This window comes from Haliotis rufescens, unplaced genomic scaffold, assembly GCF_023055435.1.
Source record: "Haliotis rufescens isolate VD_foot unplaced genomic scaffold, xgHalRufe1.0.p SCAF_13, whole genome shotgun sequence".
Taxonomy (NCBI): Eukaryota; Metazoa; Mollusca; class Gastropoda; order Lepetellida; family Haliotidae; genus Haliotis; species Haliotis rufescens.
Window position 1 is genome coordinate 6516498 of NW_025963813.1, and position 23952 is coordinate 6540449.

At 38.6% G+C, this 23952-nt stretch overlaps 1 protein-coding gene across 2 annotated transcripts in view; it reads right to left on the minus strand.

The window, feature by feature from the left end:
• Positions 1 to 10755: 10755 nt before the first annotated feature.
• The window catches only part of LOC124117153 (soluble guanylate cyclase gcy-33-like), a 30350-nt gene continuing 17153 nt past the window's right edge, over positions 10756 to 23952 (minus strand). For both annotated transcript variants that reach the window (XM_046478899.2, XM_046478898.2), the window contains exons 6-7: positions 14047 to 14138; positions 10756 to 13274 (exon numbers count right to left, since the gene is read on the minus strand). In XM_046478899.2, the coding sequence (XP_046334855.2) occupies positions 13122 to 13274; positions 14047 to 14138 (245 nt within the window). In that variant the 3' untranslated portion in view covers positions 10756 to 13121. The remainder of the gene's footprint in view (positions 13275 to 14046; positions 14139 to 23952) is intronic.

The window sequence follows — 23952 nt, forward strand, 5'->3', positions numbered from 1 at the left end:
TGTAAGGGCGACAACGCAAAAGTGTTCCTTCTAGGGCTCCATACATGTCACAAGTTTTATTTGAGACTTTTTTAGATTCAAATGTGAAGATTATAGTTCACGTTCTTGTTCTTCTCTGGATTGGATTATGTCATTTCGGGCGGCCTAATATTGCGCTTACATAGGCACATCTGTCGAAACGTATCGTTTTGATTTTGATAAATATAATAAAACACCTTTTCTGTTACGTATCAATATTTATCATCACAGATTATAACTCAATTGTTTTTGCGATTATTTAAAAAAATCGAAATTTGGTTTTAAATTAAAACGAGGAATTACGGGTCATATGTACCGCGTCCTGATTATTAGTCCGGATAATTGTGCTAGCCTATTGAGATACCATGCCGAAGTTTAACATGGATGCAACACTCAGACACATTATTCTGACTCAGAGCCGACCAGTCCTTGTTTTATCCCCAAAATGCCAAGCGGTGGCAGCGAAACAACAAGTATCATCTAAAACGTCTTTTGGAATGGAGAAGCCTGTGATACCTTCCGACCTTCCCGCTCTTCGGGCAGACGCTCTGTCCACTACACCACGGAGCTAACAATAATAGATTTGATACTTGTTGGTTACAGCAAACATGCATGGACACTAACTGTTCTGCTTGGAAATCCATGAACAGTACCACCAGGCTACACCTCAAGTACAAAGCATGTTAGACTAGCATGTCCCTTCTACTTTACTTTGGAACCTCTTATCTGAAGTGATGTGAGAACCTTTATAGTTAACGTTGTCAGCCATCGACGTCGTCTCTCGTTCCTGATGAAGAGTCTCGTCTATGATGTCAGTAGTAATTATGAAAAACCGTCTGAGATGAATACTGCACCAAACCTAATATTCCACAGTCCAATTTCAGTCTACATGTTTGTTTGCTTAAAGGTACCTTTATCGCACGATGAAGATCGAACTTGATCATCCAAAACTGGATCCCACTGCAGATATCGCTTGGGAGAAATTGAGACAATACTTTGCAAAGGAGTGTGACGTGATAGGTTACTATGACGTCAAAATCAATGACATCACCGAAATTCAAAACTTCGAGGCTTGCTTGAGTGTAAAAGGTCAATAAATTTTTTAAACTCCCTGGCCTGATGGGGACTTTTAAACTATATCGACTGGTGTTATATGTATTTAATGTCAAAAGTGGAGATTCTCTTTGCACGATTTTAGGCGCGAAATGGACCTATATTTAATCTCTGACATTATTGTCGCACGAGATCCGAGATTAGGTCACGTGTGATGACCATTCGCGAATAGGTGAGCGTATCCTGCTCCACCAGTGGCACCCAAAACAAACACACGCAAGGGCGAGACAAATGTTCAGCTGGAAAAATCACGAGACAGGTGGTCAAAATAGGAAATTGCATCGGACACCATTTTTGTCACTGATGCGTCAAATTTTAAAATTTAAACCTGACTCACTTACTGACTCACTCAACATTACAGTCACCCTGCAGTGACTGCAGTACCTTTCTCCCAATACCGATTGTCATATCTCGCCCAATTGGGGATGCGATCGTTCGACCATTGCGTTTATGTACGTTGAACAGTAATATCTATGGGGAACACTGTCCCCTCAAATCTAACGTTGTCCAGTTAACGACGTCATCACGTTGCGAGAGCATCATCGAATCTCCAGAAATGACGTCATAATCATGAGATAAAACACGCTTCGTTCTTGGTTGTTCTTTGCGATTTATCGCTTAGCTCTTTCTTACATGAATAAATAAAAAACACCACAGACTGACTATATTACGATATCAAAATTTGTTTGTTTTTACTGCTTGAGTCCCTTCAGGGGCGGTCGGGTAGCCTTGTGGTTAAAGCGTTCGCTCGTCACGCCGAAGACCCAGGTTCGATTACAGACATGGGTACAATGTGTGAAGCCAATTTCTTGTTTCCCCCGCCGTGATATTGCTGGAATATTGCTAAAAGCGGCGTAAAACAACACTCACTCACTCACTCACTCACACACTCACTCACAAGTAGACTTTAAACTCGATTACATTTCCACTGTCCTGATCGCAAAAACAACTTTTTTAAACGTACGTAACATATGCAAGTCACAATAAAAAGACAGTTCTCTATATCGTTTTTTATATAAAAAATTAAACTTTTTTCTTCTTTAAATGTGAACAAAACGTTTTAACATGAATGACTCACTTCATCAAAAGCGCCTACGTTCGTGGAAAAGGTCATTTCGAAAGCAAAGCAACAATTTCTATTTCAAAAACACGCAAGAGTCGACTTTCAAATAATCTTTGCAAAAGAAAATGTTAACATAAGGGCCCCCTGTGGGTTGTGTAGCCCATCACGAAAGTAAGGCACCGAGCGCTGACGGTAATTGTTGAGGTGCTTTTAGGTAAACATGCGTACACTGTTGACTACTGGGGGTATGTCTTTATGCTGTTTTAGCAATATATACTCAAAAGAAGTTAAAGAACAACCGATGTTTTCATACAACTATAATTATCTGTCTTAGTCATAAAAAACGTGTGTCCTTTAATTTCGTTTTAGTAGTATACAATATATGACAACTCGGGAGCGGCTTCACACGTTGTAATTGTACTGTATGTCAACAGAAGTCTCGGTGTGACACACATTCATATAACCTCTAGGCTTCAGTACAACCCAATAACCATAGATAGCGATATATTTCTTTTAAATGAAAGACTTAGTTAACCTTGCGCGCCTTAACAAAGTCCCGTTTATCGTTTTATATGAGGTTAATTGTTTTTGATACGTTCAATTGCTTCATGGCTATGGTTTGCGAAATAATTTACACGTTGCTTTTGAAGACTGACTTTATGCCAGTGAAACGACAGATTTCCCACCAGAAATATGTTGGTTAAATCGGAGAATGTCATGAGCTGCTCATATCTCTGTACACTACTGCTCACAATATCCTACCACTTTATTGTCGCACAGTTTCATGGACGGGCCGTTATTGTCACACAAAACTGCCACAATCTGGTACTAACATGGTAATATTACGGTACTATGACCGTAATAATACGGTACTGTTAGGGTTACATTGTGGTACTATCACGGTTTCACATTAAGAGTCAATGAAGGTAACTTTGCGGTACTATCACGGAAACATTGCGGAGCTATCACTGAAACAGTATGGTACTGTCGACCGCCGTGGTCAAGTGGTAGAGCGTCCGCCCGGAGAGCTGAAGGTTAGGGGTAAGATCCCCGGCCATGTCATACTAGATGGACGTTAAAAGATGGTACTTGTTGTTACCCTACATGGAGCTCGGCATTAAGGGCTAAAACAAGGACTGGTCGGCTCGGAGTCTGAGTGGGGTATTCATGTTAAACTGCGGCATGGTATCTCAGTTGACTAGCACTATAACATCGGCATTAGTCTGAACTAGTACAAGAAAACACACACACACACACACACACACACACACACACACACACACACACACACACACACACACACACACACACACACACACACACACACACACACACGTACATTCTTGGACGCGACGTTAAACCCCATTTCACCTCGCCTTGTGGCACTATCACGCTGATGTGGAGTTATCACGGAGACATTGTAGTACTATCATGGTAATATTGTGATTTAATCACGATACTATTGCGGTAATAGTTCAGTAACATTTGGGGACCATCACGGTGAAATTGCGTTACTAGTGTGGTACTATCACAGTCATATTGCTGTATTATCACGGTAACATTTAGGCAATATCAAGATAATATAGTTGTACTGTCACGGAAATATGGTGGTACTGTCAAGGTAATATTGCGGTACTATAACAGTAACATAAGGGTACAATCACAGTAACATTGCGGTACTGTTACGGTTACAGTGTGGGACTATCGCAATAATATTCCGGTACTAGCACGGTAACATTTAGATACTAGCAGGGTAACATTGTGGTACTATCAGGGTAATATTGCGGTATTATCACTGTCGGATTGAGGTACTAGCACGGTTAGATTGCGGTTCTAGCACAGTATATTGTGATACTTTCACTTTTACATTCAATCACAGTAATAATCCAATTGAATAATATTTCAAACACGTCCAAAGTTGACACCTATAAATGTAATACCATACAACAGCCCACCTTTCGAATTGAGGGGTCCGTTCCACAAAGGTCATCGTAGTGCTGAGGTCATTGTATCTCCCATACTACTCACTGCACTAGTGTGACAACCTCGATGTGAACTGTGATGTGAACTGTGATATTAACTTTAACTGAACTCTAAGTGGCGAATATGTTAAAACAATGGATTTAAGGGATGGATGAATTAAAATATTGAATGAAATAAGGTAAAAGAGGGTATCAAGCATCTTGAGTAATTTCTTTTGTCTATAATAAGACAAGTCCATTTTCATGATAGGGGTTAATTACCTGATTAACATGTGCAACCAGGTATGACATTGTTGTTTTAAGGTGTCTCACAACTGGGCTGTGGGTTTCACCGAAGTGGTAAACGAAGTGGTAAACGTCTGAGACCTGCATCACTTCGGGCTTTCCTCCCACAGTAAGCTGACACGCCGTGATATAACTGGAATACTGTTAAAAGCGGCGTTAAACCCAACTCACTCACTCACTCACTGCACTACGATCGGGGGTGTTGGGATTTTTCAATATTTGCTAGTGACACCAGTTCCCTCATTACATAAGCACGCCCTTTGGTATAAAACACTGTGTAATACCAGCTTATTGTTATTAAACATGTGATTTCTTCACGGGCGAGTAATATTATAAATTATATCGCAAGAAGATAACACATATTACCAAGACTACAGTCGTAAGCATGTTAGCCTATAACATATTTATACTCAGTGTACAAACAAACCACAATTTTCTTTGAAGTATGTTCTGGCTGACATCTCTTGATAAATCAATCTCTTGATATAAACCGCACTGACATGAAATATGTCTTTCAACTCACTCACTCACTCACTCACTCACTCACTGCGTGACCTGTTGTTCAGAAACATAACGCACCCAGAGACTTACCGTAAACTTAAAGCAGAAGAGAGCATGAAATGTTCTTCAGAAACATACTTAGTGATGTCAAAGGAGATTGCAATGAAAAATACAGTGCGAACAATCTTGAACGAACCTTTCGATTCTCTTTAAACACGATTTTACCTTATGACCTGCACAAAGCTCTTTAAGTGGAAACATTTCATGATTTCGTAAAAGCTATAAGAAATTAAATGAATCATTTTGCTGGCGAGTAATTACTTTTATTTCCTTTACATGATTAATATTATTCAGATGGATGCATAGTTTAACAAAACACGAATGAGCATTGAGTTGAAAGATCCCATTAGCGAAGTCGTGTTCTAATACTCGAAAAAAAACCACCGATCTGTAGTTCCAAGTGAAGACCTCATGACATGATACGTGCAGATAGTGATGTTTGTTGAACTGAAGGGGAATTTTAATCTCAATCTTAAAATAAGGCAGTACTTGGTGAAACTGATCGCTGTAGTATATATGTTCACAGCCAATCGCGTATTGTTAAATATTGGAAGAAATTATTACAAATGGAAGCTCATTTCAATGTTACAAAATACTAAAAGCAATTAGATGATGATGGGAAAACGAATTGGATGTCTGGTGTAAAAAGCATATTATTTGCTATTGGATTTTTCTTTGTATGGATCTCATAAGACACCAGTAATGTAAAACTGTTTTTAAATTCATTTAAACAAAGATTATTACATATATTACAGCAAAACTGACACCAACAAGTTTTCTCTTAACACTTTCTCAAGTATCATGCTAGTATCAAATCATTGTTAAAACCAGAAACATAATTATTTAACTGTATTACAAGAATCTCTTTGTAAATTGAGAATATTTCTCCATAACTTTCATGTCAATATATGTCTAGGAACCATGGATATTCATTTTGTAAATTGTATATGTACTAACTGTACCAACCAGGAGATTGAAGACGAGTTTCATGTTCATACAAAATAAGACGTTCCTAAAACGTTGAGATCAAAGTTTTATCTAATTTAGATATTACACAAGAAGACAATAAATTATTGATCAATTTGTTGAATTCCAACTTTAGCAATGTATTCAAAACAAGTATTTAGACGAATGTGAAGATATATTATGCTGTGTTCAAGATCACGTTGATTTTCATGTATCTGTTAAAACTGATGGGCCGTTTGACCTTATATACGGAATAAACTGTATGTGTGTATGTCTGTCTGTCTGTCTGGAATCGTAATGATGGTGGATTTGAGGTGAGATGAAAAGTGATTTTACGTCGCGTTAAAGATTATTCAACTTATATAGCAACAGGCATGCACACGTGCGTACGTGCCTGCCTGATTGCTTTCCCGCGTATGTACTTGTCCGGACTAATGCCGGCTTTATGGTGCTAGCAAAATGAGAGACCATACTCACTCCGACTTCCTTACTTCCTCCAAGCCGACCAGTCCTTGCCAAACGCCAGGCAGCATAACAACAAGTATAATCTTTGAACGTATATTAGTGTGTGGATCAACCACCGACTTTCCGCTCTCCAGGCAAGGCAGCTGATGATGGAACCACCGAAGCTTAATCACTGACACCTGTAAGTAATTGATTCTGGACAAGAAAAATCAGTGAGGGACGCTAGTGTGAACAAACATGGCTACAACGACGTCGTCAGACAATCAAAGAGGACACCGCGGTGCCGGACACCCCGAGACATAACTGAAATACTTCAATTAGGAGATAAACACCATGTATTTTCAGATTTGCGGGTTTTATTGAGTATTCGATACCAGGAAATGTCATTTTGAACTGACGACGTTCATAGATATTGTGAAACACAAAAGTTGTCAGTATTTTTCTGAATGCGATGTTTCATGATATAATGGATGGCGTCACTGCTTTCGTGATTACTGACCTCAAGATCTCGTGACCAGCAGAATGGGCAGAATCATGAACTTTTGACAAATATTCATCGATTAGTTCATGTGGTATTCATATCGCCGCAATATAAAAAAAAATCACAGTGGCTTAATGATAGGCTTAGACTAATACCTGACTCGCCTACGTCTTTTGAGAATGGGAGACTTGTAATAATATATTACACAAAGGGTTAGTTCAAAAATGTAATTATATTTAAATGACTGACTCTTTGTCAGTAACAGACAGAATTTTATTACTTCATTACCCCAGGCTTGTAATTGAATCTTCAATCAAGATGAGAAATAGTTATAGTTTAAAGAGATCCATGGCATTCTGCAAGGGGAAATTTGCTCTTGTAATTACTTCTAATCTAACATTATATTGCTGATGGGAAATCAATGACAAAATGTTGATTATAACCAAATGCCATATTACATATTAAGGCCCAGATGTTCATTTCACGCCATACTGTTGCAGTTGTTGTCTTGGAAACGTGTTTGTACTTTCATAGAAACATGACTAATTTTAAAATTCTTGTAAAATGTACGTGTTCTCCTTGTGTTTGGACCAAGGGCAGAATGTAATACGATCAAATGTGTATCAGGACCATCACACATTTCGTTTTGAAAGCAATTACATTTTATGTGGGAAAGATCAAAACTTCGCGGAGGCGTGGGTTGCCACGTTGTCTAAGGCGTCGCAACTCGCTGTGGTGCCGAGCCCCATCATCAGGCACTCCATAAAGCTGTGGTCGTGGGTTCGAAACCAAGATTCTCCCTGATCATGTTGCTTCTCTTGTCAGTAACATTGTTTAACGTCTTTTGGTGTGACGCGGCCAGGGATCTTACCCCGGACTTTCCGCTCTCCGTGCGGACGCTCAACCGCTAAACCACGGAGGCGGTCTTCTCCAACATGAAGCTGACAGGCCATGATGTAACTGGAATACTTGGCAAAGTGGCGTAAAACCAAACTCACTCACTCACACTTGATTTGTCAGCACCTTCCCCTGCTCGTGGGTTTTTTCCAAAGGGAAAACGTCTAAGATATGCATCACCTAATGTCGATCTGGATGTGTGTTAAATGATGTTGTTCCGAATGTCCTGCCGCTGGCTCCGCCACACGTTGTATAGACGTCATGCCAGCCGTGTCAGACTGCTGATTGCAGCATGAAGCACCATTCACCTTCTCATCGCGCAGTTACACCTTGTAGCTGGTATACGTCGTGTCGGTGTGGTTACCGTGTACTTGGCCTGAAAGAACGACCGCGTGAGCAGAAACCGATCAACACGTATGTGCACAAACAGGCATCCATTTTGCCATATAAAATAGGGAACCTTATATTTCTGTCAACATGCCCCTGGTGCAAGTAAGAACAAGCTCCTCATATCGAGCCCTGCAAAATGATGGAAGAGTAAGAGGTACATCTTCATTATCCGATCAAGTCATGATTGATTTACAGTAAATGTGGTGATATTTGTTTTAATAACAGATCAAGAACAAATCACCCTCTGTCCTCAACACATCATGTTTATGATGATTTCCATTGGGGTTCCATAAACACCCACTCGTCGTTGATTCATTCCTCATGTTGAACTAATCTGTTTTGTGTTGCGTGTCGCATCTCTCTTTCTCGTGTATCTGACATCAGCTATCAGTCAAAGTTGGACTACGAATGATGCACATAAATGAACTATTTTACAGATTCGTTTGTATATAAAGTACCATTTGGGAGTCGAATGACCAATGACGTAACTCCCTTTGATTCAACCGCTTTATTCGCCCCAATCACATTTCTGGATTTGTCAGCACTATATTAGTGCCCGTTGGTTTCGCCGAAGTGGTAAACGTCTGAGACCTGCATCACTTAGGGCTTTCCTCCCACATTAAGCTGACAGGCCGAGATTTAACTGGAATACTGTTCAACGCGGCTTTGAACCCAGTTTGATTTATATGGCAATGGCAAAACTATCCTTCAATTTTAATCCTTATCAAGGAAACACACGAAATAAGATGGCGGCTAACTGACATTAACCAACGATGCTTTTCGTCCCCCTGGACAATTTGATTCACATGATGTTGCCGAGACGTCATTCCTGGGCAGACGAATTATAGTCCGTAATTCCAAACTGACATAAACTTTTACTAATGTGTCTATGATACCCAATAGTCAAACTCTTTCCCTCTCTCTGTGTTGGGGTTCCAAATTAAAATAAGAGGTATCTACTCTACAGTGGGACTACATGAAATTTCAAAACACATTAGGTTAACGAGAGGCGTCCATAAGTTTTGCAACTTCAATATAGAACCTAGTCGCAGAATATCTTTTGCACTTTTATTTTTCAATATAATCTCCATTCACCTCAACGCACTTATTTCATTTGTCATTCAAACTTTTAATACCACATTTATAGAAATCCACAGATTGGCCCTCCAACCACGCCTCTGTGGCAGCCTTTATGTCCTCGTCATTCTGTAAGCGTCTTCCACATATGGCAGATTTCATTTGCCGGAACAGGAAATAGTCACTGGGGGCTAAGTCTGGGCTGTAGGGTGGGTGATTTAACTCTACAGCCCAGACTTAGTCCCCGGTGACTTTTGGAGATTATATTGAAAAATAAAAGTGCAAAAGATATTCTGCGACTTGGTCTTATACTGAAGTTGCAAAACTTATTGAACGCCCCTCATATCTCCTAAATGACACATTGTCAGGCATACACGTTAACGGAAGATGCTTTCTTTTGCCTTGCCATAATGATTTTAGGCGTGCAGGGTTAGCAGACCATTTTTCAAAAATTAAATTTCCCACAAATAAATTAACGATTGGTCGATATTTTTAGTTTAACAATCAGAGAGCTACTTTCCGATACGCCCCCATTCTGTGAGGATCTGATGTCGGCCATTTGTGCCCAGATGATTTCAAAGTGGCGAGTCGACCGCTATGGGTCGATATTATTTCACAGCAATAAAGATTGGGAGATATGCACAAACAGGGATCGATTTTGCCATATAAAATAGGGAACCTTATATTTCTGTCAACATGCCCCTGGTGCAAGTAAGAACAAGCTCCTCATATCGAGCCCTGCAAAATGATGGAAGAGTAAGAGGTACATCTTCATTATCCGATCAAGTCATGATTGATTTACAGTCATTGTGGTGATATTTGTTTTAATAACAGATCAAGAACAAATCACCCTCTGTCCCCAACACATCATGTTTATGATGATTTCCATTGGGGTTCCATAAACACCCACTCGTCGTTGATTCATTCCTCATGTTGAACTAATCTGTTTTGTGTTGCGTGTCGCATCTCTCTTTCTCGTGTATCTGACATTAGCTATCAGTCAAAGTTGGACTACGAAGGATGCACATAAATGAACTATTTTACAGATCAGTTATAGATATCAATTGAGATCGATAGAATAATCACCCATGACAAGGTATTTGTGCATGATTTGCGTAAAGTAATAACAGGATAGCACACATATGACACTCGTGACATTAACTGAAACAGAACAGAACAGAACAGAGCTTTATTTACACTTAAGCCGGAATATTACTGAGTGCGGCCTAAAACAACAAACCAACCAACTCAGGCCGGGATACTCGGCATATGAGGTACATTTTTACAATCAGTATATACATAAGATGGCGGGTGATTCACATGGAAGATTTTACAGTTTTCATAATGGCATTTTAGAATGTACAAAGTTTTAACACTTTTTTTTTTACAATTAAAGGTTCCTTAAATTTAAACATATTTAGGTTCTTAGCATATGAAATTTGGACATATTGTTTCGGGTTGGTGTTTAAAAAAAGGACAACGAAAAATATAATGGAATTTATCATCAACATTGCTCATGTCGCAGAGTTAAAACGTTCTTTCATTGACAGGGATTTTGTGCCAACTGACTAATTTAATAGGAAAATGATGGCACGAGGCTCTTCACAAGAGTAATGTTACAGCCAAAGAGAAAGAGATAAATAATAAATACTTTTCAAGGACGAGTTCAGTTTTAAATATGCGATATGTGATACCTTTAGGGGTATTTGTAATAACACTATTCCATGTTTGAGTTGCTATATCAGATAATCTTATCGAAATGATAGATTTAAGGACATTAGGAAGAACTGCTTGTTTGCTTAACAAATAAAAAATATAGCCGTTTCATTGAAAATACTTTCCAAATATTTTATCGATTTATGACAGCTATTGTTTGTACAGAATTCATTACACAACATTTGAAAACTTTTGTTCTTTGCCAGATAAGAGCTCAGCCCAAAAACATACCATTCGACATTTGAGTTAATTAAAGGTACTCTTCCAAGTTCTCCATACTACATATATAAAGGTGTACTTTTCTAAATGAGAAGTATGTACGTAAAAAATAACGTACACAGATTCCATTTGTTTACAGTTTTTAAAACCCCAGATTTCACAACCACATAATAAAATTAGCATCGAAGTGATATAATTGACATTTCATGGCTCGATTAAATGTTCTACTTTTACATAATACAAAGTACACGGCCTTGGTGTCAGATTCACAATTGATTTTTTAGAGGTTTTGAAAGAGTTTTTATTTGTAAAGTGAATGCCAAGATATGTATTATCGTTAACTTGTTCGATTGGTGAACCATTAAATAATATGTTTACTCGTGTCTCTTTTTGTACCACCAAAAACTATAAGCTAGTATTGATATGCAATCTCCATGTTTTGCAGTAAAGTGAAAGGATATCAAACATATTTGTTCATTTTGAAAGCTAATAAAACAGCATCATCTGCATGTGGTAATGCAACAGAACAACGGAGAGATCAAAGAGTCCATTAAGTGACCATTTTGAGAATATAAAAATGGTTCCAGATCATTTAAAAACAATGAAAACAAGATTGGAGACAAATTGTCTCCTTGACGGACACCAATACGACAAGGGAATTGTTCTGAATTTTCACCTTTGGTACACACACATGATTTATTGCCATCGTACATATTAACAATATTACGAATAAGTTTCCCATCAATACCTTGTGCTGATCATTTTTTCCATATGCCAAACATTGTCAAAAGCTTTTTGGAAATAAATAAAACCACAATCCATTATTATTATGTTTAATAATTCAATAATTATAACAGGGTAAAAAATATCATCATTTATGGAGGAATCATGTCTAACACCCGCTTGTGATTCTGACAGAATGTTATTACTGTCAACACAATCGTTTAATCTTGTATTAAGAACTGAGGTAACAATTTTCCGAGGCAACTTATACGACATATGGGCCGAAAGTTTCTAGGGTCATCTGTACCTCCTTCAACTTTGTAGATCGGACGAATAATTCCGTTGAACCATTGACTGGGAAACTTCCCAGCAGCAAATATAAGATTAAATAGTCACACATGTCAATATAAATCAACGTTGTCTTTGATAAAACTTTGACAGAAACTTTAAAGTGAAGTTTCTTTGTATTCTACAACCCTAAGGGTGACGTTGTGCAGACAGATATAGACGTCATCATTTGTGACGTCATCATTGGCATCCGATATACAGTTACACCTGTAGACTTGAAAACATATATAAAGAAATTATTAGGTAAGTGTGTTTCCGTATCGTAACTATATAGTAGTTATACAAATTGTATCATGCGAGCCTTTGTCGTAATGCAGATTTTGTTTATTCCTAATATTATACATTTATGACACGGAACCACACAAGAGTAATAGTTTATCAAAAACGTCTGAAAATAATCGATGTTTAATTAATTTTTCTTAATTCCGTCTGATTTCAGTTGGACAGGGACGGAAATGGTGGTCATATAAGGCAACGACTATCCGATATTCCACGGGCCTGGCCGGGATTTTGATATTTAATGTTTGTTCTTGAAAATACTGACAGAAGGAGGATAAAATGTAACTAATCGCTGGAGCTGCTGATTGTAATGAACTAAATGTGTTGTGTAATGACTAAACGTGTTCGGCTCCCGGTTTCAGAGAAAGCATTGTTTTGAAACAGAGACCGAACAAATAACCCATCTCTAATCTGCCCCCGCAGGATACAAGGACATATGAAATGACCGGTTCTGGATCGTGTATACATTGCATCTTGTCGATGTCCCTGGGTAGAGTCATGGCGGAACACTGCTGTGACCCTGACAATGTTCGCTGGGTCAGTCACCGACGTAGCTACACGGGGGTTGCACATACTCGCTGATGCGTCTCTTATGGGCTTCAGTATACTTCTTACACCCAGGCATGCATGGCAGCTGATTGTCAAACCCGTCCTTGTTGAGAAGCCAGTATGTGGTGATGAGACCTTTACCCTATAGAATAAAACCACGTCATGTATAAGCATTATTGTCAAATGTTGTTGTTTTTTAAAATCCTGAATTATGAAACACTTTCACATATACTCAATTGCTATTTGTCAAAAGTACGAATTTACCCAGAGGCATGACAAGCCATATTCCATTATATATTACTAACCGACGCCTTCTCGGTACGTAGTTCAAATGTGTTCGAAATACATTAATACCGTGCAACACCGGCAGCGTCGATAACCAATCAACTAAGAAAACGAGACTGATCGCCTCTGATGACCAGCATAGGTTGCTGGGGGCTTATTCTAACCTGGAGTCCCCTAGGGGACCATGAAAAGGAGACAGATGACTATACTTCTATGCATACGGAACCTTCTGCCCGCAAGGTTCGAGTTCTTCCTCCTAAATCGTGATAAGGTGGGGTGAGGTAAAAAGGGGTTTAACGCTACGTTCAAGATTGTTTCATTGTGTAATGAAGCCCCATGTGTGTGTGTGGCTGTTTGATATAATGTACTATTCCAGACTAATGCCGGTTTTAAATCTGGGATACCATGCCGCAGTTGAACACGGAAACCCTGCTCAGACACATTGCTGACTGCCAGCTGAGCAGTCCTTGTGTTATCCCTTTAATGCCGCGAGCGTGCAGGGTAACAACAAGTATCATCTCTCAACGTATATTTAGTTTGACGCAGCCAAGGGATCGAACAACACTTGCGCTCTCCGGGAAGACGCTCTATCCATGACAGCCATTAATTTTATGATGTTTTATGCCTACCTTGACCTCGATCTCGCCTCTCCTCTCAAACGAGTAGCCCCCGATTCCCTTGAGGCAGTAGTAAGTGTTGTTGCTCAGTTGAACTCGGTCAGCTGGAATGAGTGAGTGGGTTGTTTTTAACGCCAATGTGAACAGTACATCAGTTATATTGATATAAAACGAAAACGCCAGAAATCACCAGTCTCGATTTTCTGACGAAACAGCTCCCATTGGCGTGAAAAGCAAAATAGTGGTGAAAATGACATGAATGGATCACTGAATACCAGTGATGATACGAGCTGTTCAGGGCGTGACAGTTTTTTAATGTGGGAGCAAATCCCATATCGAGGTTAACAAATGTCGGACATTTGAGCCCGGTTACAGTTTTAGGGTGTCTTCATGGTCACTGTGGAGACATAAATCAGCCACAAACTGCAACGAATTCGTGCTTCGCAGCCATGCTTTATTGGATGTAGAAGCGCTGCCAAAAATACTTCTCTTGCCAGCTGGCACGTTTTCGCTCTGTTACATTATGATCTAGTATGACTGGATAGTATTCCCCGAAGTATTGGTTAGTGTTTGGATTATAAACAATGAGTTTTACATACAGCATGTTACGACGTAAATTATAATAAAAAGGTAAATTGTAATACTTGCGGCAAATTGTAATAATTTTGACGTAAATTGTAATAACAACGTAAATTGTAATACAATTTGACGTAAATTGTAATTCGCAAATTGTAATAAAAATAGACGTAAATTGTAATAATCTCAACTTGCGGTAAAATGTAATAACGTTTTACGTAAATTGTAATAACCTTATAAGTTTAGTGTCAAAGGCGTTAAATGACTTGAACCTATCCTTGTCAGGGTTGGTACAGGGTTTATCGTACAATCGTCATTAAAGTATGGGTGTGGGGGAGGATTGAGGTTGTTATCGTACATTGTTGTATGATTATATGTATATATAAACGCATTGGAATTTCATTTCTGTGGTTGTCCAGAAGTGGATTAACTACTAGAATGAACTTTTTTTATTTATTTGAGAAATACTCTTTGTGTTTTGTACTTAATTGTAATATATCCTATTGACGATTTTCATCATAATTGTTCATATTTAACTTAATGGAATCATAATTAAATTGGTAAAGTAGGTGGTAATATACACAATGGAATAATTATAACGTAACAAACTTACACAAATATATTGATGAGTAAATGTGGAAAGTGGAATTATGATTTTGTGCCGTTATCATGATGGATTCTGTTTTTGTTGTTAGGGCAAGGAGTTATTATCCCAGCAAAAGTTGTCAGTAAGTTGTTGTTAGTTCTTCATGACATATGAAAGGATCCAGACAGTTACATTTATTCATTTATTTCATGAAATATACTTATTCTTATGAAAGAAAATATTTTATGTTATATTAATGATCCATATGTTAATCACACATTGCTACAAATATGGTTTGCATTTATTTATTATAATTTCTTTATCTGTGAGAAGTTCACAGAGATCGAGAATACACAATATATAATAGTATATGCAATGTAGGTAAAGAATATCCACGCCCTTCTTTTGATCTTAATAACAACATTGTATATAATGTTATGTATTAAGTATTTTCCTTTGCCATGCATGGGAAATCTATGCTGCATTTGCTGACGACTGTTGTTTTGCCTTTGACATTGCACAGGAGATCTGTCACTCATTTGTTGTATTTGAATTCTTTGTCAAAATATAATGTATAAATACGATTGAATTGTCTCGTTTGTTTCAAGGAAACGGTCATGTGCTCCAAACTTCCATTGCAAATCGACATAATTTCAGGATCCGGTTGCACAGAGCTCCCTTCGGTAACTCGTAACTCAATGTTATTGCAATGGACTCCTAGCTAAGCTACTATTAGATGATAAATCAATTAACCTATTTGTCGAATAGACGTACCTAATGTAAGCCATCATTTTTAACCCGAGGATGGATCTTTCAGTCATAGATTTCGACGTGTACAGTTGCTAGAGTATCATTCTAACAATACAGACATGAAACAAGCTGCACGTAAAATAATTGATAAAGGTAGTCCTTGCGGGTTCACATACCTATATGTACATCGCCCAGGACATTGTCATTATTTGCTTTACATCCTCCGAGCAACGTGAAAAAAAATTAAATTTGAATAATAATAAATGGTTAATATATATATGAACATGTATAAATCAGCTTGCACACAAGACTACTGCAGAAAGACATGTCATCCATTTGCTAGTTTAGTTAAGTTTAAACATATTTTATTCACAGAACAATTTGAGACAAGTTCTTGCAACTTAGTAAACCCCTCCCCGCATAAAATATGTACAAATATACAGTTGCAAAATAAATAAATTTGCTTTAGTCAGTAAAAGTAAGACACATCTACTCATCAATATATTTGTGTAAGTTTGTTACGTTATAATTATTCCATTGTGTATATTACTACCTACTTTACCAATTTAAATATGATTCCATTAGGTTAAATATGAACAATTATGATGAAAATCGTCAATAGGATATATTACAATTAAGTACAAAACACAAAGAGTATTTCTCAAATAAATAAAAAAGTTCATTCTAGTAGTTAATCCTCTTCTGGACAACCACAGAAATGAAATTCCAATGCGTTTATATATACATATAATTATACAACAATGTACGATAACGACCTCAATCCTCCCCCACACCCATACTTTAATGACGATTGTACGATAAACCCTGTACCAACCCTGACAAGGATAGGTTCTAGTCATTTAACGCCTTTGACACTAAACTTATAAGGTTATTACAATTTACGTAAAAAGTTATTACATTTTACCGCAAGTTGAGATTATTACAATTTACGTCAATTTTTATTACAATTTGCGTATTACAATTTACGTCAAATTGTATTACAATTTACGTTGTTATTACAATTTACGTCAAAATTATTACAATTGCTGCAAGTATTACAATTTACCTTTTTATTACAATTTACGTCGTAACACAGCACATGTTTTGAGTATTCTGTAAATGTTTATATATTTGTTGGTGATAAATCAACCTATGCATGGATTTCTCAAAACTTGGCAAGTTCCACAGCGCTAGAATAGGACCACTGCCATGGGCATCGATGCCCGGATGTCATTAGCTACAAAAAGGAGTCTATCCTGGGTCATGCCGACAGCTAATATTTCATACCTGCCAAAGACTTCGAATCTAAACAAAGGCATCACAACGATTTGAGATCATGAAACATCTAGCCCTTGGACGCCCTAAACGTGGGGCAGGATAAGCTCACGCTTTTTGATAGTGATTCATAGGCACATGTTTATGACTTAGTCGGAATCGTACAATGAAAATGTCCAACGGAAATGTTTTTTGTCCCTTTTTATTTTCAGTTTCCTGATTTGAATGTTTCTGATGCCATGTTCAGGCTGTCTCACGTTGAAGTTCGAAATGCGTACTTACCTGGACATGCAGGGGTACTCTGTCAATAGTCATAGTATCATCAATAGTCTTAGGAATATATTTTGTCATGAAGACGGAGCAGACAATTTCTTAAACATATCGCTGAACTATTCATGATCGCTAACTATTTTTCGTCCAGTGTATATCAAAACATGCCAATGATTCATCTCGATATCGTAATGAGTATTCAAATATCTTCTCTGGGATGGGTTTTACCTTTTTAACAAATGAGTGGTATGTCAGTGCGGACGTAAGCAACGTCTTGTGTGGGTGCATGTTTGTCAGTGATAAAGAGATAGGAAAGTGAACACACATAGATCTTGTCACGTATGTCATTTGGATCCTTTGTTCTGCACCCAGTTGCGTGATGCAGTCGATGATTCAGTTCTGTCTGGCACTGAATTCATTTTATCTTTCAAAACCACTACTGTTCTAACTCGCCAGGAGTGCACAATCGTTCTGCAGTCACTAAACGTCAAACAGAAGGGGACGCATTTCTGATGAAGGGAATCCGAAGATTGGGTGACTTAAAGGCATCGTATTTCTGCAAGTAATGAGTAAAGGAACTTAAATTAAAAGGGGGACAAATACGGGCTGCAGGAGATGAGAAAGGGTTGAGTATAGGCTGCTTGACATGAGAAGGGGAGGTTAAATATTGTTATGGGGTCCGCAAGCGATACTCGTGGCAGTAAATGGGTGAGTGAATGTGTATGCGTAGATTTGTGAGAGCAGGTTGTGTGTGTGGGTTTCAATGAGTGCTTGAGTGTGGTTTATGCTAGTGAGAGCGTCTGTGCTAGTGCATGAGTGTGTGCAGGGATTAGTGAGTGCGATAACGTACCTAATGTTTCTAAAGTTTGTGGCCACAATTTATGTGCAGGTCTATATTCTAATGGAATCATAGCGAAATTGTGAGAATGTTTACTGTTGGTTCTCGGTGATGATTCCAGTGCAAAACAATGTCATTGAGTGACCATCAGGGTACATCGACTCCTTTCAAACACATTCCCGGTTTTAGACAGTCCAAACTCCAAATATATAGATCATAATTCCACAATGTATTGGATCCATACTTCGTGTACACCAATTGTTACAAGTTAGTCTCTTGTAACAAATGCTTATCGAGTTGACAAAACCGGGTCAGTTGGAGAGGCGTGTGATTTTGCTGATAATATCAACTGCTGGGTTCATGCCTTGACTCGATTATCCGGCCGCGATACAGTTGACAAAACAACCATTTCCAGTCTCAGTAAAATCCGATCATAGCGCTTGTTGTTGCCATCTGAAGTGGTAGCCAGCTCTAAGATCTGATCTGAATGAGATTGGACCATTTCTGAGTGCTCGGCTGTGAACAGCTCCATAATTGCTGATGCAGCAACACTCACTCACCCAATAGATGCTTGTGACACGTTTTCCCCTGCCCCCACAAGTTAACACTAATTATATGTACTAGTCTGTCACATCTGAGTTGTGATATATCCGTGACAATCTGTCTCTATCTGCAGCATTACCTACAAAATCATCACCCCCATCACAATCACTGACATTTACAAGGCTCCAGGTGACGGAAACGCGAGGAGCCGCGAGACTGTTGACTGTGAAGGCGGGGGTGAGGGAAAGTGTGAGAAGGCTATATCAGTCGATAAGAGGCATATTACTGTCAGATCCTACGTATCCTACTGGCATTACGAGACAACATCAAACGTAACCCTATGTTCCCCCGTACCTCATGTGTAGCAGGAGAAGCATGATATGGATGTCAATCAGTGGGTCATTGACGAGGGTCCTTCATCAACGTCGTACAAGAGGCCATTTAGCGTCAGCTGACGATATCTGACGGTTGGGGCAGCGAGTAAACAGACGTTATCAACTGTTTTTCACACTACGTGACACGAGTTATGTGTATATATATATGACCTATATTTTACCTTGAGGCCGACACAAGTATCTGTATAGTTTAAAATCTTTGCGATTGGAAACTATGTCTTAATTGCTCGCATTGCAAACGCTGATGTCTTCCACACACGGACGTTATTCGTCGTTTGTTGTCATGGATATAAGATGTTTGGAGTAAACAGATCGGAGTTGTTGGGGGTTTTTTTAAAAAGACCATGTATATTAAGCTAAAGTGCGTGCAGTGAAACTTACATATATATGCATATATATGCAGGTACGCTGTTCCTTAAAAACGCAGCACGGTGTAGGTGCACGAACAGTGTTCCTTTATACCTCAGTTTTAATGTGTGAACAGTGTGTTACTTTATTTATAATCCAAAACTGGCACCCACAGGAGATATCGCTTGGGTGAGATCAAGCGATATCTTCAGTGTAAATATCGCTTCAATGAAATTGCATCACAATGCTTTGCGGACGTCACAATCAAATGACATCACTAATGGCTATGCTACTGAAGCTGTTAGCAGTACTTTTTACACTCATAGCGGTATCCGCGGTGACTACCGCACTGTAGTGGGCAGAGGTTATAGGAGTGATCTGACAGGTCAATATGACGTCATGATAACACACAAATTTCATTGGTTAGTGCGTAAACGGGTGACGTAATCCTGTGTTGTGCGGTATATCTACAGTTTACTAATAGCATTTCTCACAATATATACGGCAATCGGTGATTTCAAAAGTGCTTTCTTTCGTTGTGTTCGTCTTGCTTTCATCTGGAATCTGGATGACAACGTTCGGGTAAATAAACCCTGGTTATGGTCACAAATATTTCCAAGCGATGAAAGTAATTTTTTGTCGTTTCCGTCACATGTTTTCATTGCTCAGTTGCAATGTGTTTTGGAAAAGTCACACTTGCCCGAAAGCTCCTCATGCCGAAGTCACTCGATCCGTGAAACTTGGCGGGTCCCAGGTGACCCAGATTCCCCGTTGATTGGCATGCCAAGTGACATTTGCATAAGGCCATCCATATTTTGTGTATGTGTTTCTCCCCTCAAGACACAACTAACAAGAGAGCAGGCGGACGAAATAAAATATATTATATATTAAAAATGTCTTTCAATAATTGTGTCCGTTATTTTATGAAATTCTAAAAAAAATTATAAACATTTGGCACTAGAATTTAGTCTTTAAATTTATTTATGATGTAGATCGAGTCGCTTTGCTTCGGAAACGATTTTTTAATTAACTTAAGAAAGATAAAGTTGACCTGGTTCTTTTATGACGGTGCAATGGTGTATCTAGTAGTATTTCTTTTATTAGATCTGTGCGCAATTTTCCACAGCGGCAGGAAATACTGAGACACGAATTTAAATTTTATATTATTTAACGTAGGAATGGAAATAAGATACGGACAGACTCACATACTTCGAAACGATGTTCAGATGAATATTTGTTCACATTAATTTTGTCATGTGCGTGAACATTGATTTCAACATTATTCTCATCAAGCTTATTCCGGTCGCTGGCTACACAGCTCATCCTCCCTTGTAAACAATTTCGGCATGAACACACATGTTTGGTCTCGAAGCTCAAAGCAACAATGTTTCTCTCAGATGCATGTTTCTCCATCCATGACGAGCATCTGTCATAATGCCAATGCCTCGACAATCTTCCTCCTTCAAAATACCCACGTGATCAGGGTTACGACCTTTGGGTGAATTTATAAATTAATTTGCATTTTTAGAAAAGAAATGTTTTCGTGAATACTATTATTAAAAAACATCCTGTACATGGTACTTTGAGATTGCACTTTTATTACTTTCAAAAAGGTTTTTGTTTCCCCCCAGTGAGCACATCCAAGTTGATTGCTGCTAACAACTGTCAAGAACTTTGCAAGTTCGCTTGTCTTCTATATGAGCAACAAAACATTTTCATGTGACGCTTGATTTGACGGAGAGTTGTTCGAGATGATCAGGGATTCGTCGATTCGAGAACAGTGTTGCCAAAACTTCTGGACTGAGCTAAATAAATGAAGTGCTTGGAGAGATCGTAGATACTCGGACTTGACGAAACAGATACTAAACGTTGCGTGGACAAAACGGGAAAGGGATCCCAGATTGTATTTTAAAACGCGATGTGTATCCAAATCCCCCGATCTAATGATCAAACTCAGTTTTGTATGTGAAAATTCTGTGAAAGAAAAGGAATCCATAATTAAAGTTGTCTTGGAATATGTTTGTATTGGAGTTTTCGTTTATCGTAAGTACAATTTTGTTTAGATACGCCTAATGTAGGTCAAAACATCTAGTATGTTTCGTTAAATATTTATCTGTTGCTTGTGTGCAATGTTATGTTGATACACGTGACATATTCATATTTTGTAGTCAAGCTAAGAAATATTGAAAACTCCTGATGCTTCACATTAGGCTCCGTCCTAAACAGTAGTTGAAAAATCTGTGTAATAATTTAGGTTTTATAAATATAGTCTTATTATTGTGTGGTATAGATCTAGAATCTAACTGTTGAATGCAAATGACCAAAACGAAACAAATATCTCAGTATAAATGGACAAACAGTGTTCCTTTACACCTCAGTATAAATGCACAAACAGTGTTCTTAAAACCTCAGTATAAATGCACAAACAGTGTTCCTTAAAACCTCAGTATAAATGCACGAACAGTGTTCTTAAAACCTCAGTATAAAGGCACGAACAGTGTTCTTAAAAACTCAGTATAAATGCACGAACAGTGTTCTTAAAAACTCAGTATAAATGTACAAACAATGTTCTTTTATACTTCGATATTAATGCCAGCACAGTGATCCACTACAGGAAAGCTTCCTGCGTGTGTACTCGTGGTCCTGTACAGTCAATATCACCTTTCCCCCGTCAAGATATGAGAGAACCCTAATATTTCACGAGAACGTGGAATGTCCTATTTATTATACACTTTGTTTGAATGACGAGTTAAATGTGAAATTTACAGACGCAGTAAACATAATAGGCGAGGAAATTGGTTGAATTTTTTGGAAGTAGTTGGTATACAGAAGAGATATATCTTTTAATGTATACCACCGGAAAGCTCAGAGTATGCTGAATAAGGGTATTCCTGATGTTGAAGTGTTGGACAGCTGTTCATAAAGACGCCAAAAATCTGTACCCTCTTGATGAAATGTTCCCGAACAATATATTTTCGGAAGCTCACCAGCATCGCCTTAGTTGCATGGTCTTGCTTCTTGTTATGTAATGTACAGCTCTACATATTCATATTTTGTTTCCGTACATGCCTGTACAGAACAAAGACTCTAAAATCTGATAGCATTCAGATCAGTTGAAACACAGTACATCACTTCCATCCTAGAATGGCTGGTATTGCCAAACGCACAAAATACAGATTGCTGATCTTTCATACTCCACTGTCATTGACGTGCCCCTCATTACTTCTGTTCGTAGACCCGTGAAGATCCGCTTGCCGTAAAAGGCGACGATGCTTGTCGTAAGAGGCGACTAACGGGAACGAGTGGTCGGGCTCGCTGACTTGGTTGATGCATCTCATCGTTATATTCCAGCTATATGACGGCTTTCTGTAAATAATCGAGTCTGAACCAGACAATCAAGTGATTGAAATCATGAGCATTGATACACGCAGTTGGGATACGATGACAAACATCCACCAAGTCAGCGAGCCTGACCACCCGATCCCGTCAGTCGCCTCTTACGACATGAGTGTATTACAATCCACAGAGCGATATTGTACAATGAAAATGTGAATCCGGGCGGTTCCAAACAAGGAACGACTTTATTAAGCAATGTACAGTCACAAGTGGGTATTCGACCACAAAGCCTTATTTGGACCTTGCTTCTCCCAGGTGACCGAAAACAGTTTTTTTAGAATTAGATCAACTAAAACTGGACCATGTTATTGGGGGTTTCTAGGTTTCGATGCTGCCCCACACTGAAGCACATCTATCACATGGGTGTCTCCTAAGTCAAGTGCCATTGTTCGAAATATGCCTGTTCACCCAGTAGTGAATGGGTATCCGGGAGTATGAGATGGTAATTAACGTAAACGTTAACCTTCGAAAGCATCAAAGCAGCTTGGGTTGTATACTCCTCAGGGAGTTGAGAATGAAATATCTAGTGCACACTGATCCATTGCGCGGGGTAAACATAATGCAGTGCTTCGATCATACATTGCGAATGGAGTTATGCACTTTACAAACGGACTATTATCATTATCATCATCACCATCATCATCGTCTTTTGTAGTAGTAGCTGTAGCAGTAGTAGTGGTTGTAGTAGCGGTAGCAGTAGTAGTAGTAGAAGTAGTAGTAGTAGTAGTAGGTGCGGTAGAAGTGGTGGCAGTGGTTGTAGCAGTTGTGGTGGTTGTAGTAATAGAAGTATTAGTTGTGGTGCTAGTGGTGTTGGTGGTACTTATAGTAGTAGTGGTGGTGGTTGTAGTAGTTGTAGTAGTGGGGGTGGTGATAGTAGTAGTAGTAGTAGTAGTAGTAGTAGTAGTAGTAGTAGTAGAAGTGGTGATAATAGTAGCTGTAGT